Source organism: Numenius arquata, chromosome 7 (genome assembly GCF_964106895.1).
Source record: "Numenius arquata chromosome 7, bNumArq3.hap1.1, whole genome shotgun sequence".
Taxonomy (NCBI): domain Eukaryota; kingdom Metazoa; phylum Chordata; class Aves; order Charadriiformes; family Scolopacidae; genus Numenius; species Numenius arquata.
Genome location: NC_133582.1, coordinates 63,114,544 through 63,134,229, shown reverse-complemented (window position 1 = coordinate 63,134,229; position 19,686 = coordinate 63,114,544). Strand labels below are relative to the sequence as shown.

The window sequence follows — 19,686 nt, the reverse complement described above, 5'->3', positions numbered from 1 at the left end:
GCATTTTAGCTTCGGATCCATCTCCTCTTTCTCGCGCCTCTTTCCTGATGTGTCTGAAGAGGAGACGGGGGCAAAACTGGGGAGTACCTGGGTGGGGGCAGGGGCTGCTGCCTCCTTTCCTTTCCCGTGGGGCCCCTGGAGATGCTCCATACGTGTGAGCGCAGGGAAGCCCTGCTGCAAGCTGGAGGACAGCACTCAGGGCAGTGAAAGGGGAGGGTAGAAGGGCAGACATTTTAGGGTGTTGTGGTATTTCAGATGGTGTTTCCAGGAAAATGGGTATCATTCTGCTCAGTATTTATAGTGTAGAGCTCTGCCTGATTTTCATTTCCTTGTAAAATGATTTTATCCTGTGTTTATTAACTATTTCAGACAGACCTAGAAATGGTCACCGAAGACCTTGCACAGAAAGTGAACAGGCCTTACCTTCGGACTCCTCGCCATAAAATCATCCGTGCGGCGTGCCTGGTGCAGCAGAAGCGGCAGGAGTTCCTGGCCTCCGTGGCCCGCGGCGTGGCTCCCGCCGACTCCCCGGAAGCGCCCAGGCGCAGGTAACGCCGGCAAAACCCTGCCCGAGTCAGAAAAGCTGCCAAAGCGGGCGAACCCCCCGCCATTCTTTGATGGTGAGGGGAAGTGGAGCTGGTAAACGTGACGGTTGTAAATCACCAGATAGCGACATTGTCTCGGACACTCGATCCTTGTGGAATTACAACTTTTCACTGAGGAAAGATGTGTTTGAGAATCACTGCTCTGTATGTTGCAGCCTGAATTGCTTCCCCATTTGTGATATATTAATGATTAGGTGTCGTGGCTTCCATTTCACCTTCAAGATTGTCACTAAATACCTGGTACGCTCCAAAAATCTATAACTATTTGCTAAAAATATCGAGCTGTTCTGGAATAGTCACGTGTTTTCTAAATGAATTTTGAGGTAAGAATTAAAGCAGAGGACTTCTTAAGTTTTAGGGAGTTACAATTGCGCTACTTTTAAAAAATGTTGATAGGTTTTGAAGCTCTGGAGGTTGTTCGTAGTTCGTTCTACTTCTAAACTTTATGATATATCTCTTTTAATTGTATAGCTTTGCTGGTGGAACGTGGGATTGGGAATATTTAGGATTTGCATCGCCTGAGGTAAAATATTTCTTTTCATTTTCTTAACTCCTGCATATTCTAGAAAAACAGGTATGATTGCAATCTGCATGAAGAGCTTCCTTGTTTTGATTCAAAGCATTTCAAGTTGGTTTAAGCTTACCATTTTATTTATTTCACAATAGAAGGAAATATATTCATAGCTAATTGTGCAGTGACTCTAAATAATGTCTCTAATGTGGATATAGTTATTTAAGGTGGCAGTAGACAAGCTGTGTTGAAGTTGTAGTTTTCCAAGTACATAACCAGTTTTAATATTGTATATGAACCGGTGTCTATGTGCTGGGGAACCTTAAAGTAATAAATATATGAAATTGTCTAGATTAATTTTGAACGCAACATCGGTTCAGCAGAATTTGACAACAAGTCTTAAGAAATTTCCATCCTTCTTTCACAATCCAGCAAAAAAATACAGGCACACACCTAAATATTGTTAGCTATTTGAAATGTTTCTTCTTGGTTTTATGTATTGAAGCAGGATGGAAGTTGCATACTCAGATGAATTGAACTTCTGCTACTTAACCTAGCATGAAAATTATAATTTTAAAAATGAATATTCCACTACCTATATATGGGAAAGAGTAAATAATTTTCGAGGCTCCACTAAAATATGAGAAGCTTCCTACAAAGCTTTCCTTTATCATCTTAATTTTTATTTAATATTTTGAGAACATTAGATTAAAGCATTCAGTTAGGAAGGAAACTTCATTTCAGCATTTCCTGGGTGCTGTTTTCCTTCTAGCTAGTCATTTAAAAGCATCCTGGAAAACTCCATGTACTTTTTCTATATATTTCCTTTGCTATTGTTTTTGGTGAGCATCACGCTGTTGAGAAAATAGCTTGCTTCTCTACAAAAGATCAGCTTGATTCTCCTGTCTAGTTCCTTTAGTCCTTTCTTTTGAAATAATTCCCCATTTGATAATATCAAACTCGTTGTGATGTTACTGTATCCATCAGTGGAACTGGTTAGGAGAAAGAGCTGATAAGAGATACGCGGATAAGCTGTCCAGCAGTAGGTGCCGTTGCAGTCGTGCATAGATGATGGCTTATGAGTTGCTATGATTTGCCTAAATGTGGTACTGTATGACGCAAGTTGGTTTCTTTGCTACGTAGCTGTCAAGGATACTTGCAACCACCTCTGCTAAAGGAATTTTCTAGAATTAATAGTAGTCATCTTTGTTTATTTTAGTGAATGTCACTAAAAATTTTTTTTACTTAGAGCTGTGCTTTTACTAACAATTAGTAGAATGACTGCGTATAGCGGATTATTACAGAAAACAAAATCTCACTGGTTTTAGTAATGAACACTGCTTGTTGTAGAGCTTTGTGTGAAACAGTCGTGTTCCTACCCAACAAAATTTAAACTTATTTTGCTACATGTATAAAATTGTTCCAAGTAATCAGAAATAAATTTTTATCAGTAGTAACTGAGATATCTTTCTAAAGGTTAAAAAGCAACCAAAAGTTAAATGGCTGTTGGTAAAATCTAAGATTTTATTGCAAACAGATGAGAGATAAGATTTGATAGGATTAATTAATCTTAGTGTTTAGTGATCACTTCCCATTATTCCTTGTCTGATTCACAGTAATATAATTATATATATTTTTAATTAATTCAGTTACATTGTTCCGTATCAAGTTTTGCGTTTCTGCTGTTTGGGGCACTGCCTTCCACTTAGGAAATCCCTGAGCTCCCGAGGAGCTGGAAGAATATTTTAGAGAAGAATCCTTTCATGCTTGCCCTGTTTTTTATGCTCTTCCATAAGCACATACTACTAACCATGGCTGAAGAGAGAATATTGGGCTAAACAGACCCTTTGTCTGTACAGCTGTTTTTATGTTCTTACAGTTTTCACGGATCTTCTTACATAGATAAAAATCTGCCCACGCTGATGATTTTGTGATTAGTCTTTTTGGCTTGCATATGTCATTATGAATAAGAACTTGGTCTGAAATGGGGTCTTTTCCATGTTTGAAACATGGAAAGACAACGTACCATTCAAATAATACTAACAAGATTAATAAGGTCGTTTTGTAAGAGAAATGACACTTCTGGATTTAAGTTTTAGATACTTCAGATGTTGAGACATTCTAGGATGAAGATCTAATGTAAGAAAGGAAAGGTAACGGTAATGTTATCTTTCCCAGTTCATTTGGCCAAAGGAACCTTTGGATTACAGATTTCCCAGCCTGGAGCTCAGGGAAATAAATAGCAGTATTCTTTTCTGAAGAGACAAGCTAGTACCTATATGTATATTTTTATTGCCTTGTGTAAATGAATAACTGAACTAAACAAAAGATCTTAACCTACACAGTCAGGTTCAATGTCAGCTGTATTAACCAAAAAACATATCTGGAGATTTGCCTTCAAGCATAAAATTAGTCTCTTAATATTAGGAAAGGTATGGAAATCAAAACATTTATTTCCAAGTATTAAGATAATTAACCCTTGGGATGTTAACTTGGTGTTAACTTGTTAACTATTCAAACATGAGTCTTTTCCGTAAGTGTTACATAAACTGTCTTTGGTAAATACACACAATGTGAGAAATTACAGGCTGCAGGAGTTCAAATCCATACGGCACGGCTCGTCAGCAGCTCAAGTTAGGCAAAAATAGAAGAGATCTGTAATTCATGGAATTAAAATCCATCACAGACTGTTCAGTAAAAGAGTATCAGTTGTGGCTTAAGAAGTTCCTGCAGGCTGGAAAAGTATAACAAGTCCCGGTGTATGCCTGCCAGCTTCCTGCAGTCTTCCAAAGGTTCTTTTCCAATGGCCGTCACTGGCATCAGGGACTCTGAGATAATCTACTCATCTAATTCAGATTAATTGTTTTTATGTCGTAAAATCACTAGGTATATATTTATTAAAAAGTGTGTCAGTGTGTGTATATAAAGTTTGGCATCAAAGCTTTTAAACAAAAATTGTGTACTTGGAATTCTTTAAAAAGGGAGATTGCAAGTATTAAAATGTCGGTAATACGACAAGTATTTTTCTTTGCTAAGTCATTATTTTTATAGATTTAGGATTATCTTGAGGTTTTTTTTATTATTTATGTTAAGCATTGCATGATATAACTTGCAATTTATTTTTCTGAAAAAAGGTGATTTTATAAAAAACATATAAAATCACACATTTTTAATAAAAATGTGGTGCTTGTTACATCAGAAAAATATTACTGCATGCTGCCCTGTATTTTGTAACCTTTGGTTTATGCAGGAATATGCTGAATTTCAGTATCGGAGGAGGCACAGGCAGCGTCGGCGAGGAGACATGCACAGTCTGCTGAGTAACACCCCGGACCCTGACGACCCCAGCGAGAGCACATTAGGTATGTTCCTGCCCGGCGCCACCTGCTTTTCTGTTGCTGCTTCAGAAATTGCTGGTATTGACCACAGTGTTTGTTCTTCTGTGGACACACTTTAAACAAGTTTCAAACATACTGCTGTATTTCCCAGGATACAACATAAAGGCTTATTTTTGCATTCCTGTATGTGATCTTAGAAGTGTGGCTGACCATTGTGGCTGCTCCTCTTTTCAAAGAGACACGCACTGATCTTTCCACTAACAACTCCTCATGTATTTAGACCAGGTTTGCTTTTCTGAAGAAATTTTGACTGGTACATACTTCGTATGACAGTCTTATCTATATACCGGCTCTTTTATGCCAAGTAAAAGGACTGGTTGTGCATAAAGAGTGTAGAAGAGGGTTCCCCTGCTACAGGCCTGCTGGAGGGCAGCCACGAGGCTGTATTCCAAAACCCTGCTCAGAAACTCTTGTATTGGCAAAGACAGCCAGGGAACAAGTTGGCTGTGGCTTCCAGCAGGCTGCTCCCCTGGGCAGCGCTAGGGCTGGTCACTGGAACTTGGCTGGGCTGTCTACATCCTGACAGCGGCGTTTGAAAAGGTACAAAAATAGCTCGAATCCAAATCATACTGTGACGCCGCTTCTTCAGAGCTGCCCGTCGTGCTGGGTCTCCAAGCCGTGCTGCACAAACACTCATCGCTGTGTCTTATGAACTTGAGTCCTATACATAACTTGCACTTTGAAAAAAAAAGAAGTCCTTTACTGAGGAGAAGTAAACGAACACATTCTTTATATTAGAAACAGTAAAAAGAATTTTCATGAGCTTTGATCCTTCCCTATTGCAAGTAAAATGCAAAACCATCTTGTTAGTTTAAGGACTAGAATTTGACTGAACACTTGGATATTGTAGTGATGACCAGTGCATACTGTTAAAGCATGCAAGAGAGCATTAGTTTGTCTCTCCTTATTTCATTTGGAATTTTGAAGTGGAAAATTCCGTTTTCCAAAGTCAGAAGAGTTACATTTATTTTTATTACGGAGCAGTTTTTCTGGAAACAGCATTTTACTTCTATTTTTTTGCTGGCTGTTTTAAGAAAACAGTAATGTCAGTAATTGCTGAAGTATATACTGATGCCTCTACTCTTAATTGTGCTGCATTGTTTTGGTAAAAATTAATGTAATGTTAACGTTACAGCTAAGTTGTTGTCTTTAGGAGAGCAGAGAAATGAGCAAACGTTGTTTGTAATCCCCTGTCAACGCATCCTGTATTGTGTGCATGTGCAGTAGTTTTCAGGACTTTCCATAAATCATGCTGATGGGCTCATGCTTCTGATGGTGTATCCCATCCTTTCTGAGAAGAAAAGGGGTATTGAGAGCAGGAAGGCACAGAGGAGCCAGGCAGTCGCTCCTGACACAGTGGGGCTGGTGTTTTGCCACTGGGCAAGAGTTGGTGTTAGGGGTGTTTTGGAATATTTCATTCAGAGTGAGTAAAGGAGTAAAATTACACTGCTGAATCCAAAAGGAAGGAAGAGAATCTGTCAGTAAATAACAGTGGAGAAGGCTTCCTCGCTGGTTCTTCAACGATTTTTGTTTCAATTGCCCAAACAGACACTCAGGAAGGTGGCAGTAGTAGAAGACATGGCACCTCCATGGTGAGTTCAGCTTCTATGGGTATTCTGCACAGCTCTTCGCTTCATGACTATACCCCTGTCAGTCGCTCTGAAAACCAGGACTCTCTTCAGGTATCTCTCCTAATCTCTCTTCCATTCTCTCTGCTTTGCTTGCCTTCCTCTGCTCTGCTTTTCTGTGTCATTTTTTCTCTCTGCAAATTTTCTTAATTCTTCAACGAGAAAGGGAGAATCTGGGACAACAAATTGTACTTTCACACTGGTAAGAATCGCTAAACAATCACTAATGTAACAATAGTCACTTTTTAAATTCTGTTGTCAACTGTGTCAGTAAAAATTGATCCTGATAAATGACATGTAGGAATAATGAATGAATTTCAGATTTGAGCCCAAATTACTTTTCATCCACAATATGTGACAAGATGAAAATTTTATTCTGAAAGCATCCTTATGTATTTCCACAGGCTCTGAGTTCCTTGGATGAAGATGACCCAAACATCCTGCTAGCCATTCAGTTATCATTACAAGAATCTGGCCTGGCCATAGATGAAGAAACTAGAGACTTTCTAAATAATGAGGCATCTTTAGGAGCAATAGGTACCTCTTTGCCTACAAGATTGGACTCTGCTCCTATAAGCATAGATAATCCACGAGGCGCTCTGAGCAGCTCTGAGCTGTTAGAACTTGGTGACAGTCTGATAAGACTCGGTGCAGGCAATGATCCCTTTTCAGCCGATCGTCTCCATTCGCACCCCTGCAGCGACACAAGAAGTGGATTATACTCAACGTCTAGTGACGCTGATTCCAGCAGTCAAGATCCCAATACCAGTGAAAATCTACTTGGAAATATTATGGCCTGGTTTCATGACATGAACCCACAGAGTATTGCTCTGATCCCCTCAACAAGTACAGAGACGGATGAGGATTCACGGCAACCCAGTACCGAAGACAGGTCAGCAGGGCAACCAAACCTGACAGACACCGGGCTGGAGCCTCAGGAAGAGCATGCACTATTCGAGGATGCACTCAAGAACGAAGGCAGAGGCACCCAAACAGAGGAAAGCACTTCTGAAGAAAACATTATTCCAGGCGAAACGGTATCACAGAGTGGTGATAACAACAGGGAGGTAACGAGCACCCTGGATGCTTCAGGAGATACTTCAAGTCAGACTCCTCAAACCTCAAGTGAGTGGATTGAGCACGTGCATCTGGTATGAATAAAAACTAGATTTGGTGTAAGAGAATGGCAGTGACAGATGGTACAGTATGTGGAGTAAGCATTATGGAGGCTTTGATCCACAGAATACGGCGCAGTTGTAACCACTGACATAACAACGGATATTTAGGAGTTCTCTTGAATTGTAGTTCTTTATAATAATGTGAACCTTTCAAGGAATATCCTTTGCATTTAATTAGGTAGTACTTGCCTTTTTGCTCTCAAGAAAAAGGAATAAGTAGGTTGTATTCCACATTCCTAATACGATGCAGCATCTGTTTAGCCTTAGGTTGATGATCCTTAACTTGAAAGTACGGATTAAAGGCTTACACTGATTATTTTGGTTGGTTTTCCTAAGAAATAGTTTATTCCATTTTTTAGAGCGCATTCTTTCACCAAAATAACATTTAGCAATTCATTTGCATTTTAGTTTTGTTTTCCATAACTTTTCCTTACTCATTTTTCATTTTTGTTAGCAGTGTGAGCGGAGGTATTTAATATTTCTCTTTAATACTGCTCCAGGAACAAGTTTTAGGGGATATTATTTCCCATTAAAATCAAAGACTTTTTCATGTCTATTTACAGTCCAAATGTGCCAAACTGTGAATAGTTAGCTGGCGGGAGCCTAACAAAACAGTGCAGTGTTACTCTACCAGACTAATCCCACAGTTCTTAGCAGTGAAAGAAACCACTGGGTAGCACTGCTTCTCTAAATTTAACTGGCTTGTGTTGCCATGGTGACTGCATTTAATTAAATGTAGCCTGTATGTTAAGTTAATAAAACCTAATGCTGCTGTTAAACAGTTATTTTAAATATTAAAATACAGTGAGTTAGCAACAGCTATGCTGTATTTTAAGAGACACTTTAATGGAAGTGCAATCATAGTTCTTTGTTTTCATAATTCTACAAAGCATTCTATGCACTAATAGTGCAATTACTTTTAATGATAACATTTTATAAAAATACAGGAATACGGAATTTTCATATAATAGCCAGTCCCACAATTACAGTTCAGATGACACATTCTGCTCAACGTTACGGTGCCTTTGCCTAACCCAACTGGATAGTTGCCACAGTTAAACAAGTAATTCAAATTCCGTGTCTGTTCTGGAGTAACTATGCTATTAATTGCAAAGACCTCCATAAAACCACTCATGGCCTTGCCTTTACAGTAAATAACTAAATGTTCAGTCAGTGTTTTTGCATAAACAAAACACTGCTAGGTATTTGTTCAATTGCACAATATTCACTTGCTGTGTGATTACTGTTTAGTGTAAAAAAAAAAAAAAAGTAAAAAAAAAAAACTTACAAAAAACCCCTTTTCCTAGTTGTTGTACCGTGAAAAAAAAAATACTGGTTATAGATTTGCTTAAAAGCATCAATCTACAGTTAGTGAGATACAATGGTACAGTATGTAATTACAACTAGAGTAAGTTGTTGAAATGGCTGTTTTAATTACATATAATCAAAACTTGTTATAACACAAGCAAACTACATACACTCCATTTTAAGTTTTGCTTAACTGTTACCAGAGATCTGTTGATATGATATAAAAGTTTATTACTACTGAGTGTGTATAGGCAAGTGTCATGATAGCAAAGTTTATGTATTGATTACTGTGAGTTCAAGTGAGTGTTTTGGTAACTAATTCATGCAAATCCAGCTTTTGAACCTTGCAGTCACAAGGTTCATATTAGTAAAAAATGAAATAAGAATATTTTACCCTTATCCCATAAAAACCTCATTCATTTTGCAAGCATCTTTAGAGAGAATGGAATAGAATAGTCTCAAATCAATTTCCAGCTTTTCCTCTAGCCACCCTACTCTTGACATAATCATGAACCTTTGGACATCTTTGAAAAATACCTATTTTAAATTGTTCTATGGTATAAAATCCTTCAACTAAAACAGTTTTTCATGAACTATCATCACGAATTGGTCTGAAAGTTGTTTAACTCACATAGCTTCCTTGAATTGTAATTTCTGAAGATTCTTACAAAAAGATGGTGTATTGCATTGAGATGTCTTGCAGAGTTACAGTAAGATATGTAAGAGTGCTCTCTGTGAAGGTAGTGAAGTTTGTGGGTTATGGGTTTTTGTAATTTGGTTAGGTTGTGCAGTATATCCATTGTTTCCGTGTTACTCTTATGAGCATGAAATTAGCCTATTAAATTTGTATTTTCTTGGTACTTATTTTAACACCATAGTCATTGACTTTACAATTCAAAAATAAAGTTTGGCAAGACTATTTTGTAAACCTGTTAATTTTATAATGTAAAAAAATTACTCTAACCTTGAATTGTTATTTGCACTTTCATAGTCTATACTTGATACATTCCCACTTTATATACAAGTAGGATACTACGACCATGTAGATGTTTGGCCAAATGAATGCTGTTAATAATATGTAAAATTCTTTGATTAAACATTTATTACTTAAACTCATTCCGTTCTGTCTCATTACATCTTAGACTTACTGTAGCGGATTCTTAAGACTGATGACAGACATTTTTAGGATATGTTTAGCCCTATACCAGATTAGCTGGGGACCACAGAGTAAGTTGAAAGTTTTGATTTGTAAATGTAAGGTACCTATGTTCATTAAGCTTTGAAAAAAAAAATATCTAAAATAGACAATTTTGTCTTAATAGCTCCAGCCATATTGTGCACTTGTTTTTTGTAAAGAGTTATGCCTTGTCGTTACAAATAGTGGCGCTAAGGAGCGTGGGAGGACTAATTTTTGAGGAAGAGCCTGTTAATTACTGTTTCTTCAGTGCCACTTAATATCCAGTCCCCATTGTTACCAGGAAATTCCAGGCTGCCTCTGTTATGTTAACAGGCACTGAACTGTTCTCTTTGTTGTTACAGTAATTTATTTAGCTTCCTCAAACAAGCAAGCCAAGATGCTGGAGAGCTTCTAAGGTCTAATGTACAAAGTTGGATTAGTCACCGCAAAGCACTTTCCATCACCTGCTTCTGCGGTGTCACTGCGTATGCTGCAATTAGCAAGTACTGAGTTTTACTAAGATTCTTCACATGTGAGCCAGCAGGCTGTAGGACAGCAGTGGGAAGCGAGGAGGAAGCAATGCAGTTAAATCCACTGCAGAACAATTCAGCTACTTAATCAGGAGGTGCACAGCGCGTGTGTGGATGTGCATCACTGCCAATAAATAAGCAACACCCTCCCCGAAAGCTCCCAAGAGGCAGCGATTCTGCACTGACAGCCAGGTTGTCACCAACGTTCATGCTCCTGCTCCCCAGGTGGAGCCAACATTCTGTTTTCTCCACTTCTCTGTCCTCTCTACTTACATCTGAAGTCCCTCAGAGCAGGGATGTGTTCTGATGACTCCAAAGAGCTTAGCCAAGAGCACCCCTTATTTTTATTGAGGTAAAAATACAATTAAGTGGAAATATGCATTAACTGGAAGAAAACAGATTTACTCCCCAGCTTTAGCTGAGCTTGCACTGTGCAAAATCCCTCAGCTAAATTGGGCATTTCCAGTTCCAGTCAGGCCACAGTCTAACAGTTGCCTTTCAACCCACTTCAGCTTCAAAGGATCTAGTTCTGTTAAGGAGAATCAGGAAACTGTAGAGGATGCTCAAAATCTAGGCTCAACATTGTCAAACTTGGGATCCTCTAGAGAGGGGTACTTTTAAGAAGTCCTGCACCCCTGTCCCCTGTTACCCATAACTACTGGATACTCAGCAGCTCTCAAATCAGAGTATTTCAGCTGTTGCCTACATAAAGAGTTAGGTATCAAGTAAAAACAAAAGTTAACCCATGCTAGTTTCATTGGGTGTAACTATAATAAAAGACATGCTATTGTCTGTTATTGACAAAATACCCTAACCACTGCTCTTTCTGTTTCCTTTCAGGCTAGGTAGGGAGTGATCAAACAGCACTGACAGCAGTCCCTGCCTCTCCATCATGGTGACTCTAACGGCCTCTCAGAAGGCCAACAGAATAATCACACTAAGTGCACTGTAATCTCAAGGCGTCATTTAGCGAGGTTCCATTGGAATGACAGTCCAATAAAGCAGCACTTTGACTTGTCAAGAAATATTGAATTAAAACTCTTTTCTGCCAACATTTTGTAAATAGAATTAGCTTCAATTATCACCTCGGATTAGGCTTCCTAAAGCTTAAGCCTTTTTTTTTTTAATTCAAGTTATTATTTAAAAGCAGAAGAAAAAAGCATAGTGGATAAATTACCAGAACAATACACAGTAGCATATTTAATTAGAATATACAGGTATTTGTAAAACAGATGCATCCTACGTTTGTGGCAGAAGAGGAAAAGACTCTGCAGCATTGTTTCGGAAGGACCAAAAGGGAGGAAGCTGGGAATGGGGAAGATGGTAAAAAGGCTACAGTAAAACTAGAGTTGAAAAACCCCAAGTATTTCCAAACACACTTGTTATCCATTAACAGTGTATCTTATCAAAACCATATAATAAGAACTTTCATAAAGTATTAGGTACTTCTTACCTGGGCAGAAATGGACATCGTCACTCACTTCTAATCCATTTCTGCACAGACCAGTGATGTGCCAACGTGGCAGCGCTGAGAGGGCCCCAGCACTGGAGGGCTCCTGAGGGCAGGCGGAAAGGAAAGCAGGCAGAAGCTGCAAGAACAGTGGGGAGAGTTTAAAGGTCTCTGTGAGATCACTGATCTGCAAGATAATCACATAAACCTACAGAGGGATGGGTTAAAGAAGCAGAGGGGAAAAAAAAAAACAACCCAACAACTGTGAACAGTTTGAAAGGAGATGAAGGTAAAATAGGACTTAAATCAAAATCAGGAGATAGATTTGGCACCTGAGACAAGAAAGTTAAAGCTGGTGTGAAAGGGAAGAGTGCAAGACGTTAAGTGTAGCTGCCCATGAGTCAGTACCAACCCAGGCAAGGCCTCCAGGCACTGCATGCTGCATGAGTGGAGCATCTGTAAACAGATCCCTGCAAATTACGGCTATTAATTATGCAATTGTTACCATAATACCATTGAATGAAATAGCCTCTATTTTACATAAAATAGTAATTTGATTTTAGCAGGATATTTTTCCTCTATGTAAAAAATGTTATTAAAGAAGGTGAGAGTGATGGGGGGGGGTTCAGCCTGGAGAAGAGAAGGCTCCGGGGAGACCTTAGAGCCCCTTCCAGTCCCTAAAGGGGCTCCAGGAGAGATGGGGAGGGACTCTGGATGAGGGAGGGGAGCCATAGGAGGAGGGGGAAGGGTTTGACGCTGAAAGAGGGGAGATTGAGATGAGATCTGGGGAAGAACTTCTTTGCTGTGAGGGTGGTGAGACCCTGGCCCAGGTTGCCCAGAGAAGCTGTGGCTGCCCCATCCCTGGAGGGGTTCAAGGCCAGGCTGGACGGGGCTTTGAGCAACCTGGTCTGATGGGAAGTGTCCCTGCCCAGGGCAGGGAGTAGGACTTGGTGGGCTTTAAGGTCACTTCCAACCCAAACCATTCCATGATTCCATGATTCTATGATTTGTTCTTTGTGTCCACTGAGAACAAGATAAAAGGAAATCAACTTAATTTGCACCAAAGAGGGTTTAAATGAAACTTTAAATGAAGGCTAATCATGGAAACTAAGAGGCTGCAAATTCTTGTGTGTGCGTGAGCCTTTATTTCTTGACATCAGACTAGAGGAACATCTACAAGAAATGGCGTGGGGCCATGTAAGTGGCATCAAGGTGAGGAAACACTGTTCAGTCTGTGGCTCTGGCATTTAGCTGGCAAAGCTTCATAAAGCGATTTGTTCATTCCCTAGCCTTTTAAATTATTTGATATGTGACTGAGGGTCCATGTAAGAGGGGCAGTTGGCATAATGAAGGCCAAAGCTGGCATATGTTGAGGGTAAGACCCAGTCACTATTCTCCTGAATCAGAATGACTATTTGCGTCCATCTCTTATCCTCTGATTACCTGGTGAGTAGGAAGGATGAGTACATCTTTGGACGATGGAGTATGGCATCCCCCTGCAAATGGGGAACAGAGCAGATACCGGAGGCAGCTACACCCATCGGTTTCCCATTTGATGGCCTCTGGCTCTCACTGGGACTGCAGGGGCACTGCTCTCTCTGTCACAGTTTTTGCTGAGGGAAGAAATGTGCCATCAGCCTTGAGAGGTGGGCCCATGCCAACCTCATGAAGTTCAACACCAAGTGCAAGGTCCTGCACGTAGGTCAGGGCAATCCTAAGCACAAATAGAGGCTGGGTGGAGAATGGATTGAGAAGCCCGAGGAGAAGGACTTTGGGATGCTGGTGGATGAGGAGCTCAATATGACCCATCAACATGCACTGGCAGCCCAGAAAGCCCCCTGCATCCTGGGCTGCATCCCCAGCAGCATGGCCAGCAGGGCAAGGGGTGGGATTCTGCCCCTCTGCTCTGCTCTGGGGAGACACACACACACACCCCCCCCAGTGCTGCCTCCAGCTCTGGGGCCACCAACAGCAGAAGGACATGGACCTGTTGGAGTGGGGCCAGAGGAGGCCATGGAGATGCTGGGAGGGCTGGAGCCCCTCTGCTGGGAGGACAGGCTGAGAGAGTTGGGGGGGTTCAGCCTGGAGAAGAGAAGGCTCCGGGGAGGCCTTATAGTGGCCTCCCAGTACCTGAAGGGGCTCCAGGAGAGATGGGGAGGGACTTAATTACAAGGCCATAGTGATAGGACAAGGGGTAATGGCTTCAAACTGGAAGAAGGTAGATTTGGACGAGATGTGGGGAAGAAATTCTTTGCTGTGAGGGTGGTGAGACCCTGGCCCAGGTTGCCCAGAGAAGCTGTGGCTGCCCCATCCCTGGAGGCGTTCAAAGCCAGGTGCAGGGGGTGGCACTGGGAGGACTTCAAGGTTCCTTCCAACCCAAACCGTTCTATGAGTCTATGCCCTGCTTGGGACCCTTTCTGTCTGGACACCGAGAACCAGCACTCGCTACCATTTCATGGAGCTCCGCTCTACGCAGCGGGCCCGGCCGCCGGCGGCACTGCCCGCCCGGGGCTCGGCGAGACGGGCGCTGAGACAAGAGCCCTGGCGAGGCCCAGGGGCAGGCACCGCCTCACGGCGGCGGCCCCGCAGCCAGCAGAGGGCAGGGCCGGCCGCCCCGCTCCTCCCGCCGCAGCGACATCCGCCGCCGGCGGGAAGGGGCCGGCGTCAGGGCCGGCGCTGGCGCCGCGTTCACCCCGCTTTAGTCTCGCTGCCGGGGGCCGTGGGTCCCGCCGCCGTCTGCAGGATGCCGCTGGGTCTGAAGCCCACCTGCAGCGTGTGTCGCAGCACCTCCTCCTCCATGTGGAAGAAGGGCGGCCAGGGCGAGATCCTGTGCAACAACTGCACGGCCCGCTCCGCGCCGCCCGGGCCCGCCGCCTTCGCCACCACCTCGGCCGCCGCCCAGCACAGCAACGGCGGGGGCGGCGGCGGCGGGAAGCAGGTGAGCCCGCCGGGCAGGGCCGGGAGACGGCGGGCCGGCCGAGCGCCCGCCCTTCCCCGCGTTGATCCGGTCCTTTCCCCCCGCAGAGTAAGCAGGAGATCCACCGGCGGTCCGCGCGGCTGAGGAATACCAAGTACAAGTCGGCGCCCGCCGCGGAGAAGAAGGTTTCCACGAAGGGCAAGGGGAGGAGGCACATCTTTAAGTTAAAAAACGTAAGGTGCCGTGTGGCTTTTTCATTTCTTCTTTTTTGCGGCTGGTGCGGGAAGTGTTGGGCCGCAGGGCCCCGCGGGCCCGGGGAGCCCTGTGCCGGGGCCGGGCAGGCCTTGGGGCCGGGGGCGTCCCCTGAGGGAGCGGTCACAGGCCCCGGCCAGGCCCGCCTTGCCCGTGTGTTGGACCCCAGCCCCGAGTTTTGCAGCTCCTGTCGCAAAATCAGCCTGAAACCTGGATAAGAAGCGGTTGTAGTCGCCGCCAGAGCCGCAGTCGGTGCGTTCCTCAGCTGCAGGGGCTCGCCTGCTGACCCACCGGTCCCTACAGCATCCCGCCCTGCAGGCGCCTTGCTTGGGGGAAGGAGTTCTGTTTAAATACAAACCAGTCGTGTGCATTTAGTACTCGCTTCTCCGCTTAAAATCCTGAGAGTAAAATCTAAAAGAGTAAAGTTAACATTTTCAAAGCACAAAAGTAAAGAAGTTCCTCCTCATGTTTAGATGAAACTTGAACATGAGAAGTTCATCTGAACATGAGGAGGAACTTCTTTCCTGTGAGGGTGGCAGAGCCCTGGAAGAGGCTGCCCAGAGAGGTGGTGGAGTCTCCTTCTCTGGAGACATTCAAAACCCGCCTGGACACGTTCCTGTGGGATCTGCTCTGGGAGGTTGGACTGGATGGTCCCCAGAGGTCGCTGCCATCCCCCTATCATTCTGTGATTCTATGTTTGAAATTCTTGCACCTGATTTCTTGTGTTTACCAATTTTCTAAGAAGACGATATATCAGTGCATTGTCTAATTCCAGGTTCTTTTATTCTCTTTTATATTATATGGTTTTAATGCTCTTGATTTTCCATTTCTCTATTCTTTCCTTAGCCCATCAAAGCTCCTGAGTCTGTGTCCACTATAATTACAGCAGAATCAATCTTTTATAAGGTATGGTTTACACAAGTTTGTTTGTGAAAAAGCTCTTGCTGTTTCTGTTTCCAATTTCAAAAATTATCACAGATAGTGAAGGCGCTAGGGATATATTCACATACACTGTTCTTCCTTGCCTAGCAGTTGCTAGAATTTTGCCTTATGTCTTGCAAGGTAGTTTACCACAGTAGTTTACATAATTGTCATTGTCCCATGTTTTTCTTCCAAGAAAAAGATGCATCTGGTAATTACTGCATCCATTACTTACATCCTTAGTAATTACTGCAATCAAGGTTTTTAAACTTTTAACTTTCACCATGCAGAGGTAAAGCAAAAGTGACTATAGCTGATTATTTAAATTTGCGTGGTGTTTCCTACCTCAGTCACAGAGAATGTGGCCGGTAGAGAGGATGGGTTGCGCTGCCCTAACATCTAAACTGGCTCCCATTTTGGAGCTGGATGCAAGCAGCCTCGAACACCCTGGGAACAAGATCTGTTGACTGTTGCAATGAAAGCAGAAGCTGGCCTTCTCACATTCATGTTTGAGAGCGTTTTTACCAGTGTGCCAAGGTGTTCTGAAGCTTTGCTTTCGTTTCCTGGTAGTACAAACAAACCATTGGAAATGTCTTTTCCCCCAAGGAAAAGGTCAGGATAGCCACCGGGAGACTGTGCAGCCAGAGAAGTGGCAGGCTGAGCTTCCATATGCTCTTTAGAGACCTGGTGCTTTGTGTCTTACATCCCAGATGAATCTCTGTTTGCTGTTGACTAGTTTGGAAGAATATTGATACCTTTTCTTGTGTGTTTCTGGGTTTGGCTTTTTTTTTTTTTCTTTTAGAAATCTCTAAGAATGTTGTCAACAGTTTTATTTAACCTGATCTCTTTATGAAAAATGTTTGTATTTTGGTACTTTGTTGTCTTGTTGAGAAGGGGATTGTTTGGAGGTTTTGAGGTCTTTTAAATCTGTTTTGAAAACAAAACCCTCCTGGATGATGCTTGGCAAACTCTGATGTTGGTTGTGCAGGCACTGCATTGTGCCGTTCGATGCTGTTGTAACATGAAGTGAGCTGCTTTTGTGGTGCAGCCTCAGGTGTTAGAGAGCACCGTGGAAGGTGGCAGGAGCTGGATGTGTGTTTTGGGACTCATTTGCATTCAAATGAGTGAACGCCTTCAACACAGAGCCGCTTTTCCTGCACACACCAGGAAATTACCACAGTTAACTTTTTCTAGAAGGTGGTGTTGCACTCCCCTGCTTCTGATGGAATGAGACCATTGCCACGCTGCAGACAGGAGGTGTAGCTGCTCTACATCCACCTGTCCTAGAACTGCTGTGGGAGCTGTCTTTCAAGACAGATGAGGCCAGGTTGCTTCTGAGACATTTGGCAGACAGGGACCTTGTGGAATTGCCTGCCTAGTCTTAAAAGCAATTCTGGGACTGCGCTCAGACTCCTAGACATTGAACTCAAACTCCAGGACGTTGGGTGATTGTGCACAAGCAGTGCTGATGGCTGCTTAGGTGAGACAGCACTCTGTCTTATGCCACTGGTCTTTTGCATGTGGCTGAATTAAGACTGTCTTTCAAGATTGGGGTAATTTGAGATCATTTAAGATACTGATGCATAAGGTACTCATGAATCAGGATCACACAGTGAAGCTTCTAAAATCAGATTGTTTGATTTAATTATCATTTGTTTGTCTTCTAGGGTGTGTACTATCAAATTGGAGATGTTGTTTCAGTGGTTGATGAGCAGGATGGAAGAACATACTACGCTCAGATCCGTGGGTTTATTCAGGACCAATACTGTGAAAAGAGTGCTGCGCTAACCTGGCTTATTCCTACACAAGCCAGCCCCAAAGAGTGTTTTGACCCAGCATCCTATATCATAGGTAATTGCTAAGCCTTCATTTTATACAGCTACTTATTTATTCCTAGACTAATGCAGAGTTTTATTTTTTAAATTAACTTTTTAGCTTGTCAGGATCATTTATGCAATTTCCACATTTTAGACCTTAATCCTGTGAGCATATTGTTTACTTCGATAGCCTTTTTTATTTATCTTACATGTGTAATATGATTAGCAATACTGCAGTGAGTGTGAGTATTTGTGCTCACAGGCACAATTATAGTCTTGTAACTTCAAAGATCAAATTATTACTCCATGGACAGAATCAAAGTTACTGCAATATAAACCTAATATACCAGTCCAAGCTTTTAAAGTGATCTTCATCTTGGGTACTTAAAATACATAGTGTGCAAGCACCGGCATAGAGAGTGCTCTGCTACTTATTATAAAATTATTAATCATTCGGAAAAGTCTTTTTGGCAGGCAGGCAACAAATAGTATCTATTTAAAATATATTAGCTAAAGTACTTCACTCAAATAACTGAATGCTTGAAATGGGAAAAGTAAAATAAAAATTAAAAAAGATCATCCCAGCAAAAATGAAGATAGAGGTTTCCTGCCTCGTATTTGAGGCTGCTTTGCCAGGAAGGTCATTGATTGAAAAAACACATTCTCTAAGGGATGTTGGCTGCTGTTGCATATTTTTAAGTCCTGCATACTCCAATTTTATGCCTTTATGTTTTGTCAATGAAGATTTTAAATTTTTTTTCCCTTAGGACCAGAAGAAGATCTCCCAAGGAAAATGGAATATTTGGAATTTGTGTGTCATGCACCTTCGGAATATTTCAAGTCTCGGTCATCTCCCTTCCCTACTGTTCCTACAAGACCAGAGAAGGGCTATATATGGACTCATGTGGGACCTACTCCTGCAATCTCCATTAAAGAAACTGTTACCAATAATTTATAATTTTCTAAAGGAATACTTTGAGTCATTTTGGGTGTGTTCTCAGGTCTGTGAACCCCATAAAAGACAGTCAAAAAAAATTTATAAAATGTTCTTTTTACTTTATGGATTATGGTATTTATTTATTTTAAATTATATCCGAACTTTAAAACGGAAGTTTTCTTTCCATTTGATCTGTCATTTCTGTGCTCCTTTGGACATTTTTGCTCATTTTGGGACAAAACCACAAGTTTCACATCATCTTCGACTTTGGTGAGCAAATAATTGATTTTTAGTGTTGCTTTTAGTGTTCTTATTTTCTAACTTTCTTTCCAGAGAAGAAGTTAAAAGACATACTCTTGACCGTGCAGCACTTTATATACTTGTTTAATTTAGTTAACTGTGACAGCAGTTTTCGTTTACTCCTTAAATAATTTAAGCCTAGTTTCAAATAAACACTGAACTTGATCAGTGATGCAGTTATCAGTTTTCTGTTACGCTGGAGAGGAGTGTAATAGATTTCTCTTATTCAGACTAAAACCTATCATCTTCAAAGCCATACTCTATTTAACAGTCACCTTTTAAGGGAATTTTGTTCAGCTGAATCTAAAACGTGGGCCCATGTATGTAGCTTCCTGCTAAGCTTTGTTTATATAGGGCATTACGTTTCTTTGAAAACTGGATGCAGATTTTAAAAATGTTATTTGGCTTTGCCATCCTGGCATCCTCATGGCAGAAATGTATCTTCATTTCCTGAGCAAGCTAACGCTGAGGTATGATTTGAGTTTCACTTTGTTACTATTTGTGTGTGTGTTAGCTCAGTCTCTTAAAATTGATTTTAAATTTATTTTTTTTCAGCGTTTGCAATCAGTGATGATAAGAGAGAAATCCTCAAGCAATTCAAATGAAAAAAAATTGCTAAGCGAAATAATGACCAATTTTATATATTGACAGTCTCAGTATAGCAATGAAAATACTAAAAAGCAGAATGGGAAAAATGCCACGTACTAAAATACCAATGTTAAAGTTTTCTGCACTAAGCTTTTCACAAGCCAGTCAG

The 19,686-nt window shown here is 41.8% G+C and overlaps 2 protein-coding genes across 4 annotated transcripts in view; both read left to right on the top strand.

Moving 5' to 3' along the window:
- ANKIB1 (ankyrin repeat and IBR domain containing 1) overlaps positions 1 to 11,385 on the top strand; it is an 89,721-nt gene extending 78,336 nt beyond the window's left edge. Inside the window, exons 16-21 of one of the 3 annotated variants that reach the window (XM_074150260.1) lie at positions 370 to 548; positions 1,077 to 1,128; positions 4,385 to 4,478; positions 6,063 to 6,196; positions 6,547 to 7,267; positions 11,176 to 11,385. In XM_074150260.1, the coding sequence (XP_074006361.1) occupies positions 370 to 548; positions 1,077 to 1,128; positions 4,385 to 4,478; positions 6,063 to 6,196; positions 6,547 to 7,267; positions 11,176 to 11,180 (1,185 nt within the window). In that variant the 3' untranslated portion in view covers positions 11,181 to 11,385. Of the gene's footprint in view, positions 1 to 369; positions 549 to 1,076; positions 1,129 to 4,366; positions 4,479 to 6,062; positions 6,197 to 6,546; positions 8,575 to 11,175 lie in introns of those variants that run through there. The other 2 variants (XM_074150259.1, XM_074150261.1) reach the window with 2 other exon arrangements.
- Positions 11,386 to 14,440: 3,055 nt separating this feature from the next.
- GATAD1 (GATA zinc finger domain containing 1) lies at positions 14,441 to 19,093 on the top strand. Its single transcript, XM_074150938.1, has 5 exons — positions 14,441 to 14,723; positions 14,810 to 14,935; positions 15,801 to 15,860; positions 17,543 to 17,726; positions 18,460 to 19,093. Exons 1-5 carry the CDS (start codon positions 14,529 to 14,531, stop codon positions 18,648 to 18,650), a joined length of 756 nt encoding a protein of 251 aa, XP_074007039.1. The 5' UTR covers positions 14,441 to 14,528; the 3' UTR covers positions 18,651 to 19,093.
- The last annotated feature ends 593 nt before the right edge of the window (positions 19,094 to 19,686 follow it).

Coding starts and splice junctions, on each gene's coding strand:
- GATAD1 (XM_074150938.1), top strand. CDS start 14,529: ATGCCGCTGGGTCTGAAGCCCACCTGCAGCGTGTGTCGCAGCACCTCC. Junction 14,936..15,800: donor ACATCTTTAAGTTAAAAAAC/GTAAGGTGCCGT, acceptor TTCTTTCCTTAG/CCCATCAAAGCTCCTGAGTC. Junction 17,727..18,459: donor CCCAGCATCCTATATCATAG/GTAATTGCTAAG, acceptor TTTTTCCCTTAG/GACCAGAAGAAGATCTCCCA.